The sequence below is a fragment of the Microcebus murinus genome, chromosome 8 (assembly GCF_040939455.1).
Source record: "Microcebus murinus isolate Inina chromosome 8, M.murinus_Inina_mat1.0, whole genome shotgun sequence".
Taxonomy (NCBI): domain Eukaryota; kingdom Metazoa; phylum Chordata; class Mammalia; order Primates; family Cheirogaleidae; genus Microcebus; species Microcebus murinus.
Window position 1 is genome coordinate 106,868,959 of NC_134111.1, and position 18,540 is coordinate 106,887,498.

General features: G+C 59.2%; 1 protein-coding gene across 9 annotated transcripts in view; it reads right to left on the bottom strand.

Annotated features, from left to right (window-relative positions):
• Positions 1–18,540, bottom strand: part of HDLBP (high density lipoprotein binding protein) — a 73,205-nt gene that overhangs the window by 5,838 nt on the left and 48,827 nt on the right. For all 9 annotated transcript variants that reach the window (XM_012755612.2, XM_012755614.2, XM_012755621.2 and 6 more), the window contains 16 exons: positions 17,009–17,215; positions 16,682–16,897; positions 15,936–16,142; positions 15,673–15,780; positions 14,421–14,525; positions 13,966–14,044; positions 12,061–12,200; positions 9,550–9,654; positions 9,310–9,423; positions 8,530–8,616; positions 8,257–8,388; positions 4,969–5,187; positions 2,974–3,195; positions 2,660–2,878; positions 1,975–2,113; positions 312–466 (listed from right to left, as the gene is read on the bottom strand). In XM_012755612.2, the coding sequence (XP_012611066.2) occupies positions 312–466; positions 1,975–2,113; positions 2,660–2,878; positions 2,974–3,195; positions 4,969–5,187; positions 8,257–8,388; positions 8,530–8,616; positions 9,310–9,423; positions 9,550–9,654; positions 12,061–12,200; positions 13,966–14,044; positions 14,421–14,525; positions 15,673–15,780; positions 15,936–16,142; positions 16,682–16,897; positions 17,009–17,215 (2,454 nt within the window). The remainder of the gene's footprint in view (positions 1–311; positions 467–1,974; positions 2,114–2,659; positions 2,879–2,973; positions 3,196–4,968; positions 5,188–8,256; positions 8,389–8,529; positions 8,617–9,309; positions 9,424–9,549; positions 9,655–12,060; positions 12,201–13,965; positions 14,045–14,420; positions 14,526–15,672; positions 15,781–15,935; positions 16,143–16,681; positions 16,898–17,008; positions 17,216–18,540) is intronic.

The following is an 18,540-nucleotide window of genomic DNA, read 5'->3' on the forward strand; positions in this document are numbered from 1 at the left end:
CCCCTGGTGCATGGGCGGCGCTCAGCACTCACTCCGCGAGCCTGAGCCAGGCCTGGTTACAGCCCCCTTTCACGGTGGCAAACCGAGGACGGAGACCACGTTGAGGGCACCACAAACGAGGCCTTGCCCCCGCCCCCGCCCCCCAGAGGGCTGCGCCCACGCCGCCGTCCCAGGAAGCGCCCAGCGGCCGAGCGCGGCCAGGTGACGCTCACGCCCGATGACCGAGACCCGCGCAGCCCCCCGTCCGTCCAGTCCCCCAGCCTGGCCACCCCCACCCGCTGCCGACGGCCCCCGGGGGGAGGGGCGCACACCTCCAGGGCCTCCTTGGCAGCCTCACACTTCTCCTTCCGGCCGGAGATGACGATGATGTCGCACCTCCTGGGCGAGCCAGGCTCGGCCTCCTTGGCCTCTCGCGCCTCCCCGGAGTCTTCCCCGTTCTCCTGGACGGCGGGCTCCGCGCTGTGGGCTGCGGACAGAGGGGGAGGCACAGCTGACGGCAGCCCCCAAACACCCTCGGTTTGCTCGGGGTGCGGGCGTTTGTCAAGCACCTACTGCGTGCCGGGAGAAGGGGAGGGGACCTGTCTGTCCTGTGCGGCCACACCCTGCACCTGCGTCCCCCTCTGAAAGCTGGGCCAGCAGCAACCACAGCAGAAACCCGGGTGCGACTGAACGAGTGATTCACACAGAAACGCACAGCAGGCCCGACCGCAGCGAGGGCACGCAAGTGAGCTGGCCCACGCCCGGCGGCGAGAGCGGGCTGGAGCTCTAACGGGCGGTGAGGGAGCCGCCACGAGAACCCACGCCGGCCCTCGAGCCACACGGGGAGACCAAAGGTATCAAATACACGTCCAAATCGCACCGACCACGGGGTGGCCCTGGGGCGGGGGCGGGGCTCTGAGGACGCTTTAAGAACCGGCAATGCGAACAGCGACTCCGGATTGGATGGTCGTATCATATGACGTTAGATCATCGTGATCCTCGTTCTTAGAAACTACAGCTGACAAAGGGACGCGTCTAGAAATTACAGGCGGAGGACTCGGAGAGAGTGTGCGTGCAGAGGGGGGGGTAGTGACTTTGGGTGACGGGCACACGGGCGGCTACTCCAAGCGACTTTCTTTACTGTGCGATTAGTACGAAGGAAAGTGTACAGTAACTATCGAGTGTGAGACATAAATAACTCGCAGTATGATTTTGTCAGCAGCAGTCTCCTCCTTAAAGGAGCCTGTGTTCTCGGGGACACACAGGGCTCAGCAGGCTGCGCGTGACAAAGCTCGCCGGTGTCACAACAAGGGACATCACGTGAGCTCAGCAGCTGCAGGGTCACCTGCTGGACCAGACAGACCGACTGGGACTCACACACAGAGGGAACACGCCTGTCACTCCACACGCATGAGGCTGGCAGGAGGGGGAGGGGCCGGCCCTGCACCCCACAGGTCAGGTCACCCACCACTGACATCTGTCTTCCCTGTCACACGCAGAACCGGGTCACAGGGGGTCACAGGGAGGGTATCGGTACTAACAGGCAGTTCTAGAAGAGCTGCCACCACCTAGACGGTGCCCTCCGGCCAGTCCAAGGTCACAGCTGCTGACCTCCCAGGGACACCCTGGCAGAGCGGAGCGAGCGTGGAGAGGAGCCGCCCTGGACGGGCTCGTGAGCCCCATCACACACTAGGTGCCAATGACGTCACTGGAACGGACCGTCGGGGCTCCCCGGGTGAGATACTTATGCTCTCTCCCTCATCTTGCCACTGTGTCTCTGGGACACACCAAGGGCACCTTGTCACCCCAAGTCACTGACTCGCCCCAACTTTCAGGGACCAGGGCAGGGACGCTGCCCTTGCAGGGCCATCCCGCCCCTGAGCACGCGGGCGGTGTTCACGCAGAGGGAGGCCAGAGCCCTGCCAGAGAGCACGGCCGCCCCTGGAGTGGGGCGGGACCACCCTCCACGGCGAGCTCAGGCCGGCGGGGACCCACCTGGGTTCTCCTCTCTGTCTGGGAACTTAATCTGAACATTGAAATCCCGGGTAATCTGCTGGATTCTGGAACCTTTGGGGCCCATGACAGACCGATGGAATTTCTGGGGTATAGCACACTCTACTGTCACCTGAGCTTCCTGGAGGGAGAGACGGGGAGAAAGAAACAAGCAAAGATTAAGCTCCTCCGCGTCAACCGGCCTCACGGCGTCTCCCAGTCGGCGCTCTGTGGCCACCGTCGGCAGGCGGGCACCCCTTCCTGCGTGGCCCAGAACTGCAGGTGCAGCTGGGGGGCCCGCGGGGAGGCTTTTTTCCTAAAGGTGTCCCAGGCGATGAGGCGCCGTCCCCGGAGGACGGCACGTCAGCCACGTGGGGGAGCGTCCAGCCACGAGGCAGGCGTGTGGGAGGCTTGGGCCGCTCTCTGGAGGGCTTCACCCTGGGCTGTGTCTCCACAGACCCACGCTGGCACCTGCGCCCCTCAGCCCCGCTCCCTCTCTCCACAGAGCGGGGGAGGAGCTGATCCCTGCGTGGGCCGCGCTGCCACCAAGGACGGTGCTTCTCCCTGACGCCCGGGCAGGCGCCGGGCAGGGGCCGGGGAGGACCGGGAGCCACGAGCCCCTCCCGACCCTGGCGGGCTGCGGGTGGCCGCTGGGGACGACGGCCCCACCCGAGCACCGGGCGCCTACCAGGTCCTCGATGATCTCCTGAATGCGCTTCTTGGCCGCCTCCACGCAGTCCTTGGCGCCCTTGAGGGTGACCTTGTCGCTCTGCGTGCCGGAGCGCGGGAAGCTGACCATCACCCCGCCGTACTCCTCCGCGATCTCCCGCAGGACCTGGCCTCTGCGGATGACGAAGTGGCGGTGGTGCCTGGGGTCCACCAGCATGGTGTCCTCGACCACGTTGTCCTGCGGGGCGGAGAGTGGTGAAGGCCAGGCCCCGCCCCTCGGCGGCTCCTCGCAGGGCACCAGGGCACCTGCCCGCCCGCCGCCCGCGGCCCTACCAGGTTCTGGATCAGCGCCTCCAGCTCCTTCTGTGCCTCCCGCACGGCGTCCTCCTTCCCCACGATGGTGATCAGGTCCTGGTCCTTGTCCTCGGCCGCTGGGAATATGATCCGGGCCCCGGTGCTGTCGCGCACCTTGCGGATTTTGCCGCCCCCTTTGCCGATGAGGAACTTGTGGTACTCGGGCTTGGCACGGATGTCCACGGTGAAGCTCTTGGTTTGCTGCGGAAACCGACCCCAAGCGCGTCAGCCCGACGCCGCCTGCCCGGACCGCGGCGCAGGTGGACGTCAGCCAGGAGGACAGCAGTGTGAGGGGGGTGTCCTCACATTTCACTGCACCCCCGGAACAGGGCTCCTCACACCTCACTAGTGCGATGGACACACGTGTGCCTTTTCTCCACAACCACCAAAAGTGCCAGTAGGGAGGAGCACACGTGCAGGACGAGGTGCCGGCAGCACTCACACCCTGAAGAGGAGAGTGGGCAAGGCAAGTCCAATCCAACAACGTAGTAAAAGACGACCTACAGAAACCCAGTGCCATTTACCCAAGGAATGCAAGGTGGCTAAACATTAAAACAAATTTTATTACAATCTAATTAAAACAGGATCATGTCAGCAGATATAGAAAAAACATCTGACAAAATCCTATACCCATTTCCCCCTGAAAATTTTCAAAAACTTGGCCAGGCGCGGTGGCTCACGCCTGTAATCCCAGCTCTCTGGGAGGCCGAGGCAGGCGGATTGCTCGAGGTCAGGAGTTCCAAACCAGACTGAGCAAGAGTGAGACCCCATCTCTACTATAAATAGAAAGAAATTAACTGGACAACTAAAAATATATAGAAAAAATTAGCCAGGCTTGGTGGCGCATGCCTGTAGTCCTAGCACTCTGGGAGGCTGAGGCAGGAGGAGCACTTGAGCTCAGGAGTCTGAGGTTGCTGTGAGCGAGGCTGATGCCAGGGTGCTCTAGCCCAGGCAACAGAGTGAGACTCTGTCTCAAAAAAAAATTTTTTTCCCACAAACTCAGAACAGAAGGGAATTTGACAGAGTGTCTACAGTAACCCGCAGCCAAGTGAACACTCTCCACCCACGGCCGCGCGGAAGCCGAGCCTGTCCTCCACCACGACCGTTGCATGCCGCAGAGTCTGAGCAACGACGAGATGATAAGCACGAGGCTCACAGAGCAGGAAGAAAAACGCAACTTCCTATTCAGACGATGGACTTTCACATGTAAAACAAGAACCTGCAAAACAGTCACTGGGACTAACAAGTGAGTTTTATTTGACAGTCTCATGAAGTGAGGCCAACACACAAAAATAAAGTGTGTTTGCACGCACTAACTGAAAAGGCATCACTAACAACAGCACTAAAGCAACACACACCAAGTTCTGTGCGCTGCAAACTACAAAACCCTCGGGAAGAGTCGGGACCTGGCACGGGAGGCCCAACTGGGAGACCCACAGCAGCCGCGTGGCGCCTCCTCTCGGCCGGCCCCAGGACACACAGAGAAAGCACAGGGCCCACAGCCAAGAGGGTTTCAGGGAGAGCGCTCGGCTCCAGACTCGCCGCGCCCTGCACCGTCCTGGAGCCCCCGAGCCCGGAAACCTCCGCAGGCAGTCTGAGCAACGCAGCACAGCGGGGTGTCATGGGTGATGGAAGTGACTTTGTGTGGCATGGTGGTCACACACCAAAGTCTGTGCCGGCTCAGGATTACATGCCAGGAACGGTGCGCGTCACTGTGAATCCTACTTACAGATAAAGCCTCCCAAGAAACCAGTGGGCCAAACAGCAAACTGTCTACATCACATACACGGGCGTCTGGACCTGAAAGGCCCGTCAGCGAGAGTAAAGCCAAAACAGCGTGGAGTCATGAAGACATGCTCTGACCCGGCGCACAGCAAGGAACGGCGTTTGGGGTTTCCCACGGTGGGCAGAGGGCCTGGCAAGGACCAGCATCCCGCCGGGACACACGGCGGCCCCCGCCCGAGAGGGGCTCACCTTCTCCTCTGCAAGGTGCAGGAGCTGCTTCTTGGCCTTCTCCACATCAGAGGAAGGGCCCCTGATGACAACAGTGTCGCTTCCAGAACCTTCTACGGGGAAGTGAATGTGGACGCCGCCGCACTCCTCCATGATGGAGCGGATCAGCCGGCCCTTGGTGCCGATGAGCGAGTTGTGCAGCTTGGCGGGGATGGAGACCTCCACCTCGGCGATGTTGGCCTGGAACCAAGCACACGGCGGACAAGGGAGTGGCGTTTCTGCGTGGCGAGCAAAGGCCGGGGGCGCAGAGCTGAGCCGCGGTCCGGGGGGTGCTCGGCACCGCGGGACCTTGTGAATCGCACTGCGCCAGGGAGGGATGGCCGAGGCGCACAGAGCGCAGGACAAAAGCCATGATTTCACACCGAACATGGCGTTTTGGCCAACGGCCCGGCTCCAGGTGGCAGAGTGGGAGGGACACGCCTGCGGAGAGACTCTCCCAGCAAAGCAGAGTCTGCTTCTAGCCAGGACGGAAGAGCGGGGCCGGAGTTCACAGCCTCACGGTGGCTTCCAGGACCCTGGAGACGGGAAGCAGCTGAGCTCTACGCCTGCCCCATTTGTCCCGCGCGCAGGAGAGAAGAAACGGGGCAGCCCAGGGGGCGAGGTAGCTGGAGTCTGAGGTCAGAGCCCCAGGGGAGCAGTGGCCAGAAAGAGCCCGAGAACTGGAGACCACACACACCCCGACAGGTAAGAAAACTGCTGCAGGCCGAGGAAGGAGCCCAGCAGGACTCAGGAGACAGCGCCGGCAGCTCACGGTCTGGGCCTGGTGTGTCCTCAGGAGCCGGACGGGAGAGTCTCACCTTTCTGGGACACCGGGTGTGACACTCAGAAGGATCCTACCTCCGCAGTGGGAAATATTTGGGGCAAACTAAACACTCCTCTGATCCCACCTAACAAACCTTAAAAGCAAGTCCTAAAAGGAGCAAATAGTTTCGGAGCCACTTCACAAAGCTAAAAAATATTCAAAGGAATACAAAAGCACCCAATTAAACAATACCAGGTTAGCCAGGCATGGTGGCCACACCTGTAGGCCCAGCTACTCGGGAGGCTGAGGTGGGAGGGTCACTGGAGCCCAGGGGCTTGAGGCTGCAGAGAACTATGATGACACCACTTCAGCCTGGGCAACTCTGTCTCTTAAACAAAATACACAAAACAAAAAACCAGACATGCAAAGAAACAGGAAAAACAAAAATAAAAACAATCTACAATGAGGAAAGAAAATAGAAAACTATCCACAAATGACACAGATGTTAGAATGCACTGGCCAAGGACACTGAAATATTCCATTGTCTACGATCAGAAGCCAAAGGAAAGACTGAACTTGTCAACCACTGAAAACACAGACGGTATCAACAAAAGATCAAACTGAACATGAAAACAACAATGTCTAAAATGAAAAACACACTAGATGGGATTATAGGCAGATGAGAGCTGTGTAGAACTAACAAACTTTTAAAAACACACAAAGAGAAACAATGTTGCCCCTTCCCAAAGAAGCCAAATGAACAAAGCACCTAGGACCTCAGTACCACTAATACCCAGGTGGCTGGAGTCCCCAAAGGGAGCAGAGCAAGGGTTTAAGAGAAAAAAAAATATTAAGAAATAGTGACCAAAACTTTTCCAGATTTGATGAAAACTCTAAACCCACACACCCAAAAGGGTCACTAAACACCAAGGAGACACAAAAAACTACACAAAGACACATCACAACTTGCACAGAGCTGGCGAGGAAATCTCAGAAGCAGCCGCAGGAAAAGACGCACTGTCCACACCAGGACTGAGCAAGGGCTGTCCGTTGGGTTTCCCACCAGAAACACATCCGGTGAAAGATCTGGCGCAGCCTTCCGTGTTGTAAGGAAAAACCCGCCAACTAGAACTCTATATCCAGTAGTAACATTTTTTAAAGCTGACAGAAGAACTTTAAAAATTTTGGACACACGAAAAGTGAAAGAATTCATCACAGCAGCAGATAAGGACATCCTTCAGACAGAAGGAAAATGAAAACATGGATCTACACAATGGAATAAAGAGCTCCAGAAATGCTAACAACATGGGTAAACATGTAAACTTTTTAATATTTAAACCTCTTAAAAAAATTGAGTGTTCAAACAAAAAGGTTAATGATGTAGTATGGGGTTTATGACATGTAAAAGGCATGACCACAGAGCAAGGCTGGGGCACGAGGGCGGAAACTCAAAGTGGCGTGAAGCCACTCGAAGGTGGACTCCAGGGAGCTGGGGATGTGCAGGAGCCAGCCCTAAAGCAACCACCACGATACAACGAAGAGTCAAAAAAAAAAAAAACAAGAAAGAAAGAAAAGCAATAACGGTAAATGTAATTTAACCCCATTTGCCAAATAGGTGACATGTAATATAAGTAACTACAAAAGTAATTAAAAGCAAACATCACAATTTAAAAGGCAGACACAAATTTAATTTTAAAAGCAACACCGTGAAAAGAAACCCACTTCAGCATCAGATAGAGCAGACTTCACAGCAGAGATGACCAAGGGGATGAAAGGTCGTGGCACGTGGCACATGTGGCACAATCATACGTCACGAACAAGAGGGGACATCAGCACAGACAGCGAAAGAGTGATACAGGCTAAGTCTAAAAAACTCACAGTGATACATCCTACAAATGGATAAAACAGAAAACTCCCAGAAGGCGCTAGTTACAAGCATACACACAGGACACGAATGACCCCCCACAAATAGCAAAGCGTCACCCTGCAACGAGAAGACAGCGAGACACAGGTGACACGACACACGCCAGAACACCACGCACAGCGAAAACAGACCGGCCCACTTAACCCGAAGTACAGAAATCCAAACTCATCCACTGTGGCCAAAAGACGAGGGCTGGCTGGGGTGGGGGTGGGGAAGGAGGGTGGGATGCGGGGGCTTGAGGGACTCAGGGGCACGGAACGTGGCGGCAATGGACATACGATCCTGGCTGTGAGGGGATTCCGAGGATGTGCACGTCCAATCTACGGAGCTGCACCCTGCAAATACGCCCAGTTTACTGCACGTTAATTTTTCAAAATGGGAAAGACTGCAAGCACCTTCAGATAGTAGTATGAAAACTAACAAAAAGGAAATGTCTAAGAAAACAGGAAACCAAGGCAAACGGGCCTGGTAAGCAAGCGCCACGGACGCACGGCAGAAAACTGCAGAGTAACCGAGGCGCACGGCCTAGGCGCCGGCCTGCCGCATCTGTGCCCGCACGCCGCCCCGGCACAACCCCCATTACCAGGTCCTTCTGGATGGACAGGATGCGGCTCCGCGCGGCCTCGCAGTTGGCGCGCTTGCCAGTGATGACGATGGTCTCCGAGTTGCTGTTCTCCGCGGGGAGGTCGATTTTGGTGTTGCTTTCTTCGCGGATCTACGGGAGAGACCGACACCAGGGGCTGACTCGCCTTCCCACGGCTGAGACGAGCCAGCGCGCAGGGCCGGGAAGCGGGATGGGGCCCTCCCGACTCGAGGCAGGGACGGCGCGGGGCCGAGGCGCAGGGCGGACTATCACCTTCTTGATGTTGGCGCCTCCTTTCCCGATGATGTTCTTGTGAAACTGCTTGAAGATCGGAACCGAAATCGAGTAGCTGTTTTCCACCTGGGAGACGGAAGAGATGGCACCACTCGCACCCAGGCCGGAGGGGAGCCTCGGACCCTGCAGCCCGTGGCGGCAGGACGCAGTCTTCACGCGCAGGGTCCACCCACACCCGACTCCCCCCCCTCCAAGGCAAAGGTCCCCAAGGCTAGGAGGGGACCCCGCGCTCTTGGGAATCGGCCGCCTGGTGGTGACGGCACCAGCACACGGTGTTGGGGTCCCAACCGCCCCCCTCAGCAGTCGGCTGCAGCCCCCCGGTGTCCTGAGCACGGGCCCCCCACCAGTCGCCCACTCTTCCACCTGCCAGACCTCTTCCCACGTCAGTGTTTGGGGACAGTAACTCCATGCGTGACTCCCTACGTCCCCCGTCTTACATCTCTCCTCTCACTGGACGGGAGTTTTCCACCCAGGTGTCTGGAGACAGTTCAAGGAAACCCGGCAACCAGGATGGGAAGAGGGGATCCTGTCACTTGCCTCCCACACACCCACGCCTTGACAGTTAACGGCCGGTCTGAGCGCCCAGGAGTTGACAGAGACGCCGTCCCGGCTCTGCCCCAAGTCCCAGGTATGGCCGCCAGCCCCGCGCTTGCGTGCACTCCCCAGATTGGGCTTCCGGGGCCCAGGGGCAGCTCTGATCCCGCGGCCCCACAGCAGCCACGGCCCGGCCCACAGCAAAGAACTAGAACATCCCCGCACCAGATCTGCCACCATCTTCTGCATGTACTTCGTGCATTTCTCCACCTCGTTCTTGGGCCCTCGGAGTTGGACGATGTCACTCTTTTGTGCTGGGTCTGGGAAGTTGATGATAACCTGGAACGAGTAACCAGGAGACCGAGTGCAGTTACTGGGAAGCACTGGGTTCCAAGTCGCCAAACGCTGCCACAGGGAACCAGGTCGCTCCCAGACAAAGGAAGAGCGTCTCTGCGAAACCCTTACCTCTGGAAATTTGTCACGGATTTCACGGATCCGTTCACCCTTCTGCCCAATGATTGTGCGATGAAATCTCTGCTCAATGATTAGATCCTTGGTTCGCTCATTCTCCTGAAAACACAGAGTCGACGATGTCCTCTGTCACCAAGGTGAGCAGGCTGGGCGCACCGAGCGGCACCAGGGAGCCTGGGACGGCCCGCTGTTGCCGAGGAGCAGGCGAGGGCGGAGCCCCGGCCCCTGGAGCCACCGAGTGCCCGCTGCCGCACGCTCAGCCGGGCCCGCACTGTGCACTGCCGCTGCGTTACTTTTGCCGAGCAGGTGCAGGTAAGGAAGTAATCGTAGGGCCCTTCAACCGCAAGTGCCATCGTGGCCGTGACAGTCACCAAAGCAACTCAGCCAGCCCCTGTTCTGACAAGGACTGGACATGAGCCCAGCTCTTCTTGGAGCCAGGGCTCCGCACACGGGCTCGCGCCCTCCGCACAGCACGGCAAGCCCTCCGCACACGGGCTCCCAACCTCCGCACAGCAGGGCAACCCCTCCGCACACGGGCTCGCGCCCCCCGCACAGCAGGGCAACCCCTCCGCACACGGGCTCGCCCCCCGCACAGCAGGGCAACCCCTCCGCACACGGGCTCGCGCCCCCCGCACAGCAGGGCAACCCCTCCCCACACGGGCTCGCGCCCTCCGCACAGCAGGGCAACCCCTCCGCACACGGGCTCGCGCCCCCCGCACAGCAGGGCAACCCCTCCCCACACGGGCTCGCGCCCTCCGCACAGCAGGGCAACCCCTCCCCACACGGGCTCGCGCCCTCCGCACAGCAGGGCAACCCCTCCGCACACGGGCTCGCGCCCCCCGCACAGCAGGGCAACCCCTCCGCACACGGGCTCGCGACCCCCGCACAGCAGGGCAACCCCTCCGCACACGGGCTCGCGCCCCCCGCACAGCAGGGCAACCCCTCTGCACATGGGTTCGCGCCCTCCGCACAGCAGGGCAACCCCTCCGCACACGGGCTCGCAAACTCCGCACAGCAGGGCAACCCCTCCGCACACGGGCTCCCAACCTCCGCACAGCAGGGCAACCCCTCCGCACACGGGCTCGCGCCCCCCGCACAGCAGGGCAACCCCTCCGCACACGGGCTCGCGCCCCCCGCACAGCAGGGCAACCCCTCCCCACACGGGCTCGCGCCCCCCGCACAGCAGGGCAACCCCTCCGCACACGGGCTCGCAAACTCCGCACAGCAGGGCAACCCCTCCGCACACGGGCTCGCTAACTCCGCACACGGGCTCGCCCCCCGCACAGCAGGGCAACCCCTCCCCACACGGGCTCGCGCCCTCCTCACAGCAGAGCAACCCCTCCGCACACGGGCTCGCAAACTCCGCACAGCAGGGCAACCCCTCCGCACACGGGCTCGCGCCCTCCGAACAGCAGGGCAACCCCTCCGCACACGGGCTCGCGCCCTCCGAACTGCAGGGCAACCCCTCCGCACACGGGCTCACGCCCTCCGAACAGCAGGGCAACCCCTCTGCACACGGGCTCGCGCCCTCCGAACAGCAGGGCAACCCCTCTGCATACGGGCTCACGCCCTCCGCGCGGCGACTAGGATGGCTCAACGCAGGGCACCAAGCACAAGCGGCTCCCGACCGCCTCTGCCCGCCCGATGCGACATTTTGAAGATTTCTGGGAGGTTCTGGGTCAGATTGGTCTCAGGCTGACAGAGAATTGAGGGGTCAGCAGTCAGTAGCTCAGTCTGGGCAGAAGACAGGCCAGGGCCAGCGACCCTGGAGGGAACGAGGAGAGCGCAGGGCACGGGGCTGGGGGACTGAGGGGCTGCATGGACAACAGCGGCGGGAAAGGACGGGGTCCTCCCACTTGAGAGCCCAGCGTGGGCACTCGGGGGCACGGGAACAGGGAATGCTGGGACACATGGGCGACAGGACGCCCCGGGCGTGTTCCCCACCCTGCCAGCCACAGGTGCTGCTGCATCCTCACGAAGCCTTGGTCCGGCCTGGACTCTCAGGGGCAGCCAAGGCTGAGAGCCGCTGCGTGTGGCCGTCTGCACATGACCCACGGGAGCCAGAGCACCTGCACCTCGAGGGAGCAGGTGCGCAAGGGCGAGAAGCCCAGGGCGGAGCAGCCCTCTCGCCCAGAGTACTGAGTGCCATCCCCAAACCCCAGGTCCTCGCACAAATGGTGCAGCGGCGACTCTCAAGTCCGGCTACACGCGAGAATCACCTGGGGTGCCTGCAAGAACTGGACTGTGAGCACACGTCCACCAGGCTCTCGAGCGGGCACCCAGGCACCCCCCGGGGCCGAGCCCCCACCCGCAGCCCTGGCGCTCCTCCAGCACGCACGCAGCCGCGGGGGACAAGACGGCTTGTCCCCGGAGTGAGACCCACACCCACCCCAAGGTGGGATCTGTCGGCTTCCGTCCTCCACTTCCGGGTTCTCACCAGCCCCACAGGCGCAGGGCCCCGCCCCGCCTCCGCCCACCCCCGCCCTCCCCCACCCCCAGGCTCACCATGCGCGACGCGAGCTCCAGCAGCTCCCGCTTGGCCTGCTGCACGCCCTGCGGGTCGCCCTCGATGCGGATCAGGTTGCTCTTCTCGCTGTCGGGAGGGATGCGCACGGACACCTTGTACTGGTCTTTGATTCTGTTTACTTGGAGACACAAGCGGGGCACGTCTTGGACACGGCACCGACAGTATTGCACCCGCGACTCCCGGCCAGACCGGACAGGGCTGAAGCCCCAAATGACTGCGTTGGTAATTCCATTCGCCACAAACAATGAGCAAACCCCAAAACGAGATCTTCCCTTGACTAAAATGGGAACCAGTTACGATCCTCGCCCGGGTCGCAAGCTGCTGGAGCCTGGCCCAGCCCCGTCCCGAGCTGACACTGCCCTGAGCCCTTTGAACGACAGGTGCCTGTGACTTCAGACGCAGCAGGCCTGGGGCACAGCTCCGGAGCGTTCAAATTCAGAGCATTCAAGTCATCCACGTTAACTGGAGACAAAAGCTCCCACCAACCCTCTAAGAACCACGGAGCGGCCGGCCGAGCGCTGCCTCGTGAGACTCCGTCTCTAGCTGAGACCCAGACCCAGCGCTTCCCTGTCTTTGCAAGACAGCTGTGGCTGCAGGGGCTCCTGCCGCCGCCTTCCCAGGAGAGGACCCAGGGTCCCCGGTGTCAGATCCAGGCCCCTCACTCTGGAGAAGCCACATCACCGAGACACGAGGCAGGTATCTGCCCACAGTGTAGCAAGGCCAAGCCAAGCTCGAGGGACGGGCCACCGCTCCCAACAGGCACGCGGCAGAGGCAGCAAGGCGGCCGTCTGTCACGGGCTCGCCCTGAGACGCAGACGCTCCCGGCAGTGCGACACAAGACAAGACGGGCGAAGGACACAGGCGCTGGGCTGCAGACTTTAGATTATGAAAGAGAATGAGTGTTAGGAAGTGGATCAAAAGAAAACAGGGCGGAGACAATCCTGTGACTACACTAAGCTAAGTGGTTCTGTAACTTTTAGGGAGCAGAACCAGACATGAACGTCAGAGTAACACTACTGGACCTCCTTGCATTCTTTGCCTAAGTAAACACAACCCTGAACCAAAGAAAAAGTAAAACCACAGAGGCCAGTTCGTGGCGTGCACGTGGCCCCGGCAACGTGCAGCAGGCGAGTGCTGAGTGAGGTCGCCGTGATGCAGATTCCCGGCCCCCGGAGTCGACACGCTCACGATCTCCACGGACACGGCGCACTGCGCCGGCGTCAGCCATGCTCTCACAGGTTGGTTCCCACTACCCAGGACAGGACCCCGTCCTCGGACAGTGCAGGAACGGGGCCAGCCCTCGCACCTGCCACCCGGGACCTCAAAGCAGGGAAGCACTGCGGCATGGGGCGGTCACACAGTCGGACTCGCCACTGAGTGCGCACGTAGCACGTTCTGACATCATCACACACGTGTGCTACCCCGACAGCCTGACACGGTAAGTCAGACACTGAACCCGGCTGACAACAGAACACCCCTGCCAGGCTGTTTTACTTAGGCATGAATCTAGAAGTTTCCCGGTCCTCAGTGAGCGCCAGCTCAGTAGTGAACACGAGAGTCCCACCAGCACTGCGGTCCGGCAGGAACACGCAGCTCGTGGGCCTGGGGCAACCGCAGACAGGTGCCCTGGCGTCACCCGGGGGCTACTCAGCGCCATTTCTGAAAGCAAGGACGGTTGACCGACAGCCCAAGACCTTTAAACCACATGCAGCCCCAAGGAGGAGAAGGAAGGTGTCCTCTTCCTGCAGGTAGAGGAGGGTGTGGGTAAGAGAGTGCCATAAGCGGGAGCTCGGCGGGGCTGCCTGCACCGATGTCCTCGTCCTCCCAGCTGACACCCGCTCGGGCCAGGTACCCGCGCCACGCCACCAGCCAGCCCTACTCACTGTTGGCTCCACTTTTCCCGATGAGGTGTCTGTGGAACTTGTGGTCGATGTTGATCTCCACGTAGTCCATCCGGTTTACCTGTGGGAGGGGCACAGAGACAAGTCAACAGAGACAAGCGCTCTGCTCCACGGACCCGCCTGGTGGTTCAGACAAGGAGCTAGCCCCCAAACCCTGAACCCATCAACTATCTCCTTTCCTTATACTTGAAGGGCAGGAATTGTTGCGAGATTGCTCCTCTGGCCCCCAAGCACGGCCCCTTCTTGAAACTAAGGTTTCCTCTGCCCACGTCTCTCCTAGGCTGTTGGCCAGCTTCTCGCTGCCCCAGGACCCGTGACTCTCCCATCGCGGCCAGCGTGCTGTCTCTGTGCCCAGCCACGTGACCTGCCTGACGAGACCACCACCCACCCCCACCGCCCAGAGCTTCCCCGGCACCAGCACACACGGGAGCACCCACCAGGTCTCTGACCATGCCTTCGATCTGCTCCTGGGCCACGTTGACGTCCTCGGTGGGGCCTTCCAGGGTGATCTTGTCCTCGCCTTCCGTGAACTCAATGTGGACCTGCCACGCCACACAGGGAAAGAGGAGCTGGGACTAAGCAGCACAGCTGGGGCCCCTCGGGTCACAGCGTGCAGTCGCTGATCCTCGGAGAGCCCACAGCTGCTCTCCACCCCAAACTGCTTCACATGACGAGGTGGTCAGACCCAGACACAGGCAAAGCTGAAAGGGGGCCACGTCACGGCACTAGCGCTGTGGCCCCACACCCTCCCCTCTACAGCACGGCTCGCACACCGTTTTCAGCGTTTAGGAGGCCTGCTCCCCTCCAGCTGCACACAGCACACGAGAGTGCAGAGGTGACATTTTAAGAGAAGTGCAGCTGACCCAAGGTGGCCGCACAACTGGCTCTACGTGGACGAGGACCATCCTGGTTTGCCACACTCAAGGTGAGGATTTCGGGAAGGGAGACAGAGCCCCACAGAGCCACTGTGTCTGTGTGCACCAGGAGTGCGACGCTGGAAAAAGTGAAATGACTAAAGTAAGTTGGGGGCCAGGCGTGGTGGCTCACGCCTGTAATCCCAGCACTCTGGGAGGCCGAGGCAGGAGGATTGTTTGAGCTCAGGAGTTCCAGACCAACCTGAGCAAGAGCGAGACCCCGTCTCTACTAAAAAAAATAGAAAGAAATTAATTGGCCAACTAAAAATACATAGAAAAAATTAGCTGGGCATGGTGGTGCATGCCTGTAGTCCCAGCTACTTAGGAGGCTGAGGCAGGAGGATTGCTTGAGCCCAGGAGTCTGAGGTTGCTGTGAGCTAGGCTGACACCACGGCACTCACTCTAGCCTGGGCAACAGAGTGAGACTCTGTCTCAAAAAGATAAATAAAGTAAGTTGGAAACTAAGCGTGAACACGACAGGGACAAAGCGTGACGACGGGGCTTACGCAACGTGGACACAGGCTTTGCTCTTCACACTAGTAGGCTGTCATGCCACAGTCACTGATGAGACTTATTTCTTACAACATCTACTCAGCCCAGGGGCACGCCCCTCCGCTCCGCTCCAGCGGCGCCTGTGCCGAGCAGGACACCTGGGCCTGGGAAACGCGCTGCAGTGCTCACAGACACCCCCGGGACAGATGGCGATAAACAGCACTGGAAACAGGGATGCGGTAAACAAGACGCATCCCACGTGACAGAGTAAAACGCCCCCTACCTTGGGCATCTGCTGAGTGATCTTGGCCAGGTTCTGCCCTTTCTTGCCAATGATGAACCGGTGCAGCCAGGAAGGGGCGGCCACGGAGGAGACCGTGAAGCTGTTGGCCTAGGAAAGACGAGAGGACAGCTGTGGATGTGCGGAGCTCGAGGTCCCATCGAGACAAAGCCAGGCCGCGGCACCTGTGGCTCGAGCGCCTGTGCACAGAGGCCCGGAGCTCGCCGAGGAGCCAGCAGACACCCTGCGCCCTGAGAGGCGGGTACCTTGGCATAGACTTCGGTCAGCGCCTGCCCCAGCTTCTCAGGCTCGCCCCGGAGGATCACGGTCTCGGAGACGCTGTCCGAGGGCGGGATCTCCACAGACACTCCCGTCCTCTCCAGGATCTCCTGAAGCGAGTTGCCCTTGGGCCCGATGACGTACTTGTGCTGCGACTTCTTCACCTCCACCGCGATGGTCGTGGTCTTCTTTTTCTAAGTGAGAGTAGGGCAGACGGAGAGAAAGGCCTGGAGGCGGGCGGGTGCGGGCGGAGCCTCACTGCCGAAAGAGCAGGCAGCGGCGGGCAGGGGGTCCCAGACTGCACACAATGATCCCGACAAGCCAAGACCACAACCAGGAGAACCCAGAACCCGAACTGCTCAAGGACCGATCTTCCCCTCAGCGTAGCCGCCCGAAACTGCTAACTCCACCCCAGAACTCCTGACAGCACCAAGTCTTTACCCCAAATTAAGGAATAAGTTTCAGACCACAAAGTTCCTCAACTGGAGCTGACAGCTTAATCAGAGAAGTGGATAACTCTGAGCCGCACACCCCGCCCTGGGGCAGCCCCAGGCAGGGACCCACGCACAGGGGACATGAGGACACCCTCCCGCAGGGGGAGGCCTGGGCACAACCTCTGCTGGACACTCGCATGGAGAGACAATCCATGCGCATCCCGTCCAAGGATAAAGGGCTACATACGGGGCAAGGCTGGGCCTAACCGAATCCCAGTCGCTGTTGCCGCCCTGCTCACCTTTTCCTCGTAGATCTTCTTGATGCGAGCCACCGCCTGCGCCAGCTGCTCCTTCTCGCCAGTGAAGACGATCTCGGTCCGGTTCACGCTAGGCGGGGGGATGTTGATGCGTGTCCCTGTCTCCTGCATGATCTCGCCAACGAGCCTGTTATAGGGCCCCGCGATGAAGGGGTGGAAAGCCTTCTCCACTTCCAGCCGCTCCACGGCACGCTTGTCCTGGGAAGGAAAGGACGGGCTGGTGAGCACGGGCCCCGCAGACGCCTGGGGCAGGCGGCTCTCCAGGGTCAGAGGTGAGCGCAGGCCGCAGGCTGCTCCCCTGGCTCCTACCTGCTCCGCGGAGATGAGCAGGACCTCGTGGCGAGCCTTCTCGATGCCCTCTTTGGTGCCGGTGATCTTGATCTGATTGCTGGGGTCATCTGGGCGTGGGATCTGGATTTTGGTTGCAGTTTTTAGCTCCAAGTCTTGAAGTTTTTCTCCGTTTTTGCCAATAACAAAGCGATGGTGTTCTTTGGGAATGGCAACAGTTGCCGAGGCCTATAGCAGGAAGAGAACAAAAAAAGAACCCCCCAAATATTTATAGGTTCTCAAAGAACATACTTTGCCACAGCAGTCTCTCCGGTCGGACGTCATACTTGCCTGTTGTCACCCACCAACCCCGACCCATCCACCGGAACCGCGTGAGCCTGGACGCCGCACATGGGAGGACAGGCCCTCGACGCAGGGCCAGGGCACGGTCACGCCTGACACCCCCAGGAGTACATCACACAAGGAGATAAGAGGAAATGAAATGGCCACGAACACTGGAGAGCAAGAAGCACATGACCCAGATCCCCTGAAAAAACTACTGCTTCATTAAATTCTCTTTACAAGAGGAGGATTAGAATCCAGAAGTCAACAGCCTTAACTTGCGCCAACAACAACCAGTTAGGAAACGTAATGAAAACCACAACATTTCACGCTGGGCACAGTGGTGGCACCTGTAGTCCCAGCTACTCAGCAGCCCAGGAGTTCACAAGCCTCTGTCTCAAAAATAAAAAGGAAATTAGAAGATACTACTTAAAGGATCTAAAAGGTTTAAATCATAAAGATGTCAATGATCAAGATTCATTTGAAAATATTAATGCAATTTCAAATAAAAAGTTAATCATTAAAGTTGCATGACAGAACAAACAAGAACACATAAGCCGGCTGTGAAAAAGAATGGCACGGGCTGGACACGGTAACAACTGTACTACACAGTAAGACACAAAACCACCACCATTAAAACAGGACCATATTCCTACACAGAGAGCCTGGGCCAACAGGTCAGAACCGGAAACCCAGAAATAGACCTAAGTTAATGTGAACATTTAGGATAAAAGCAACTCTCAAACTGCTGGGGGAAAACAGTGCCGACAACTCGACAGCCACACGGAAAAGGTGGAACTGGGTCAGGGCCTCCCTCACCCCACTCGCAACACGGTCCAAACAGATCAGGAACCGAAACGTAAGGACACCCTTACAGGCATCAGTAGAAAATATGGGCAAGCTTTCTTATGACTGAGAAGTAACAAAAAACTCCTTAACAATGACTCAAAGTAATAAAAAAGTAATGAGGGCCGGGCGCGGTGGCTCACGCCTGTAATCCTAGCTCTCTGGGAGTCCGAGGCGGGCGGACTGCTCAAGGTCAGGAGTTCAAAACCAGCCTGAGCAAGAGCCAGACCCCATCTCTACTATAAATAGAAAGAAATTAATTGGCCAACTGATATATATATATATAAAAAAAATTAGCCGGGCATGGTGGCACATGCCTGTAGTCCCAGCTACTCGGGAGGCTGAGGCAGAAGGATCGCTCGAGCCCAGGAGTTTGAGGTTGCTGT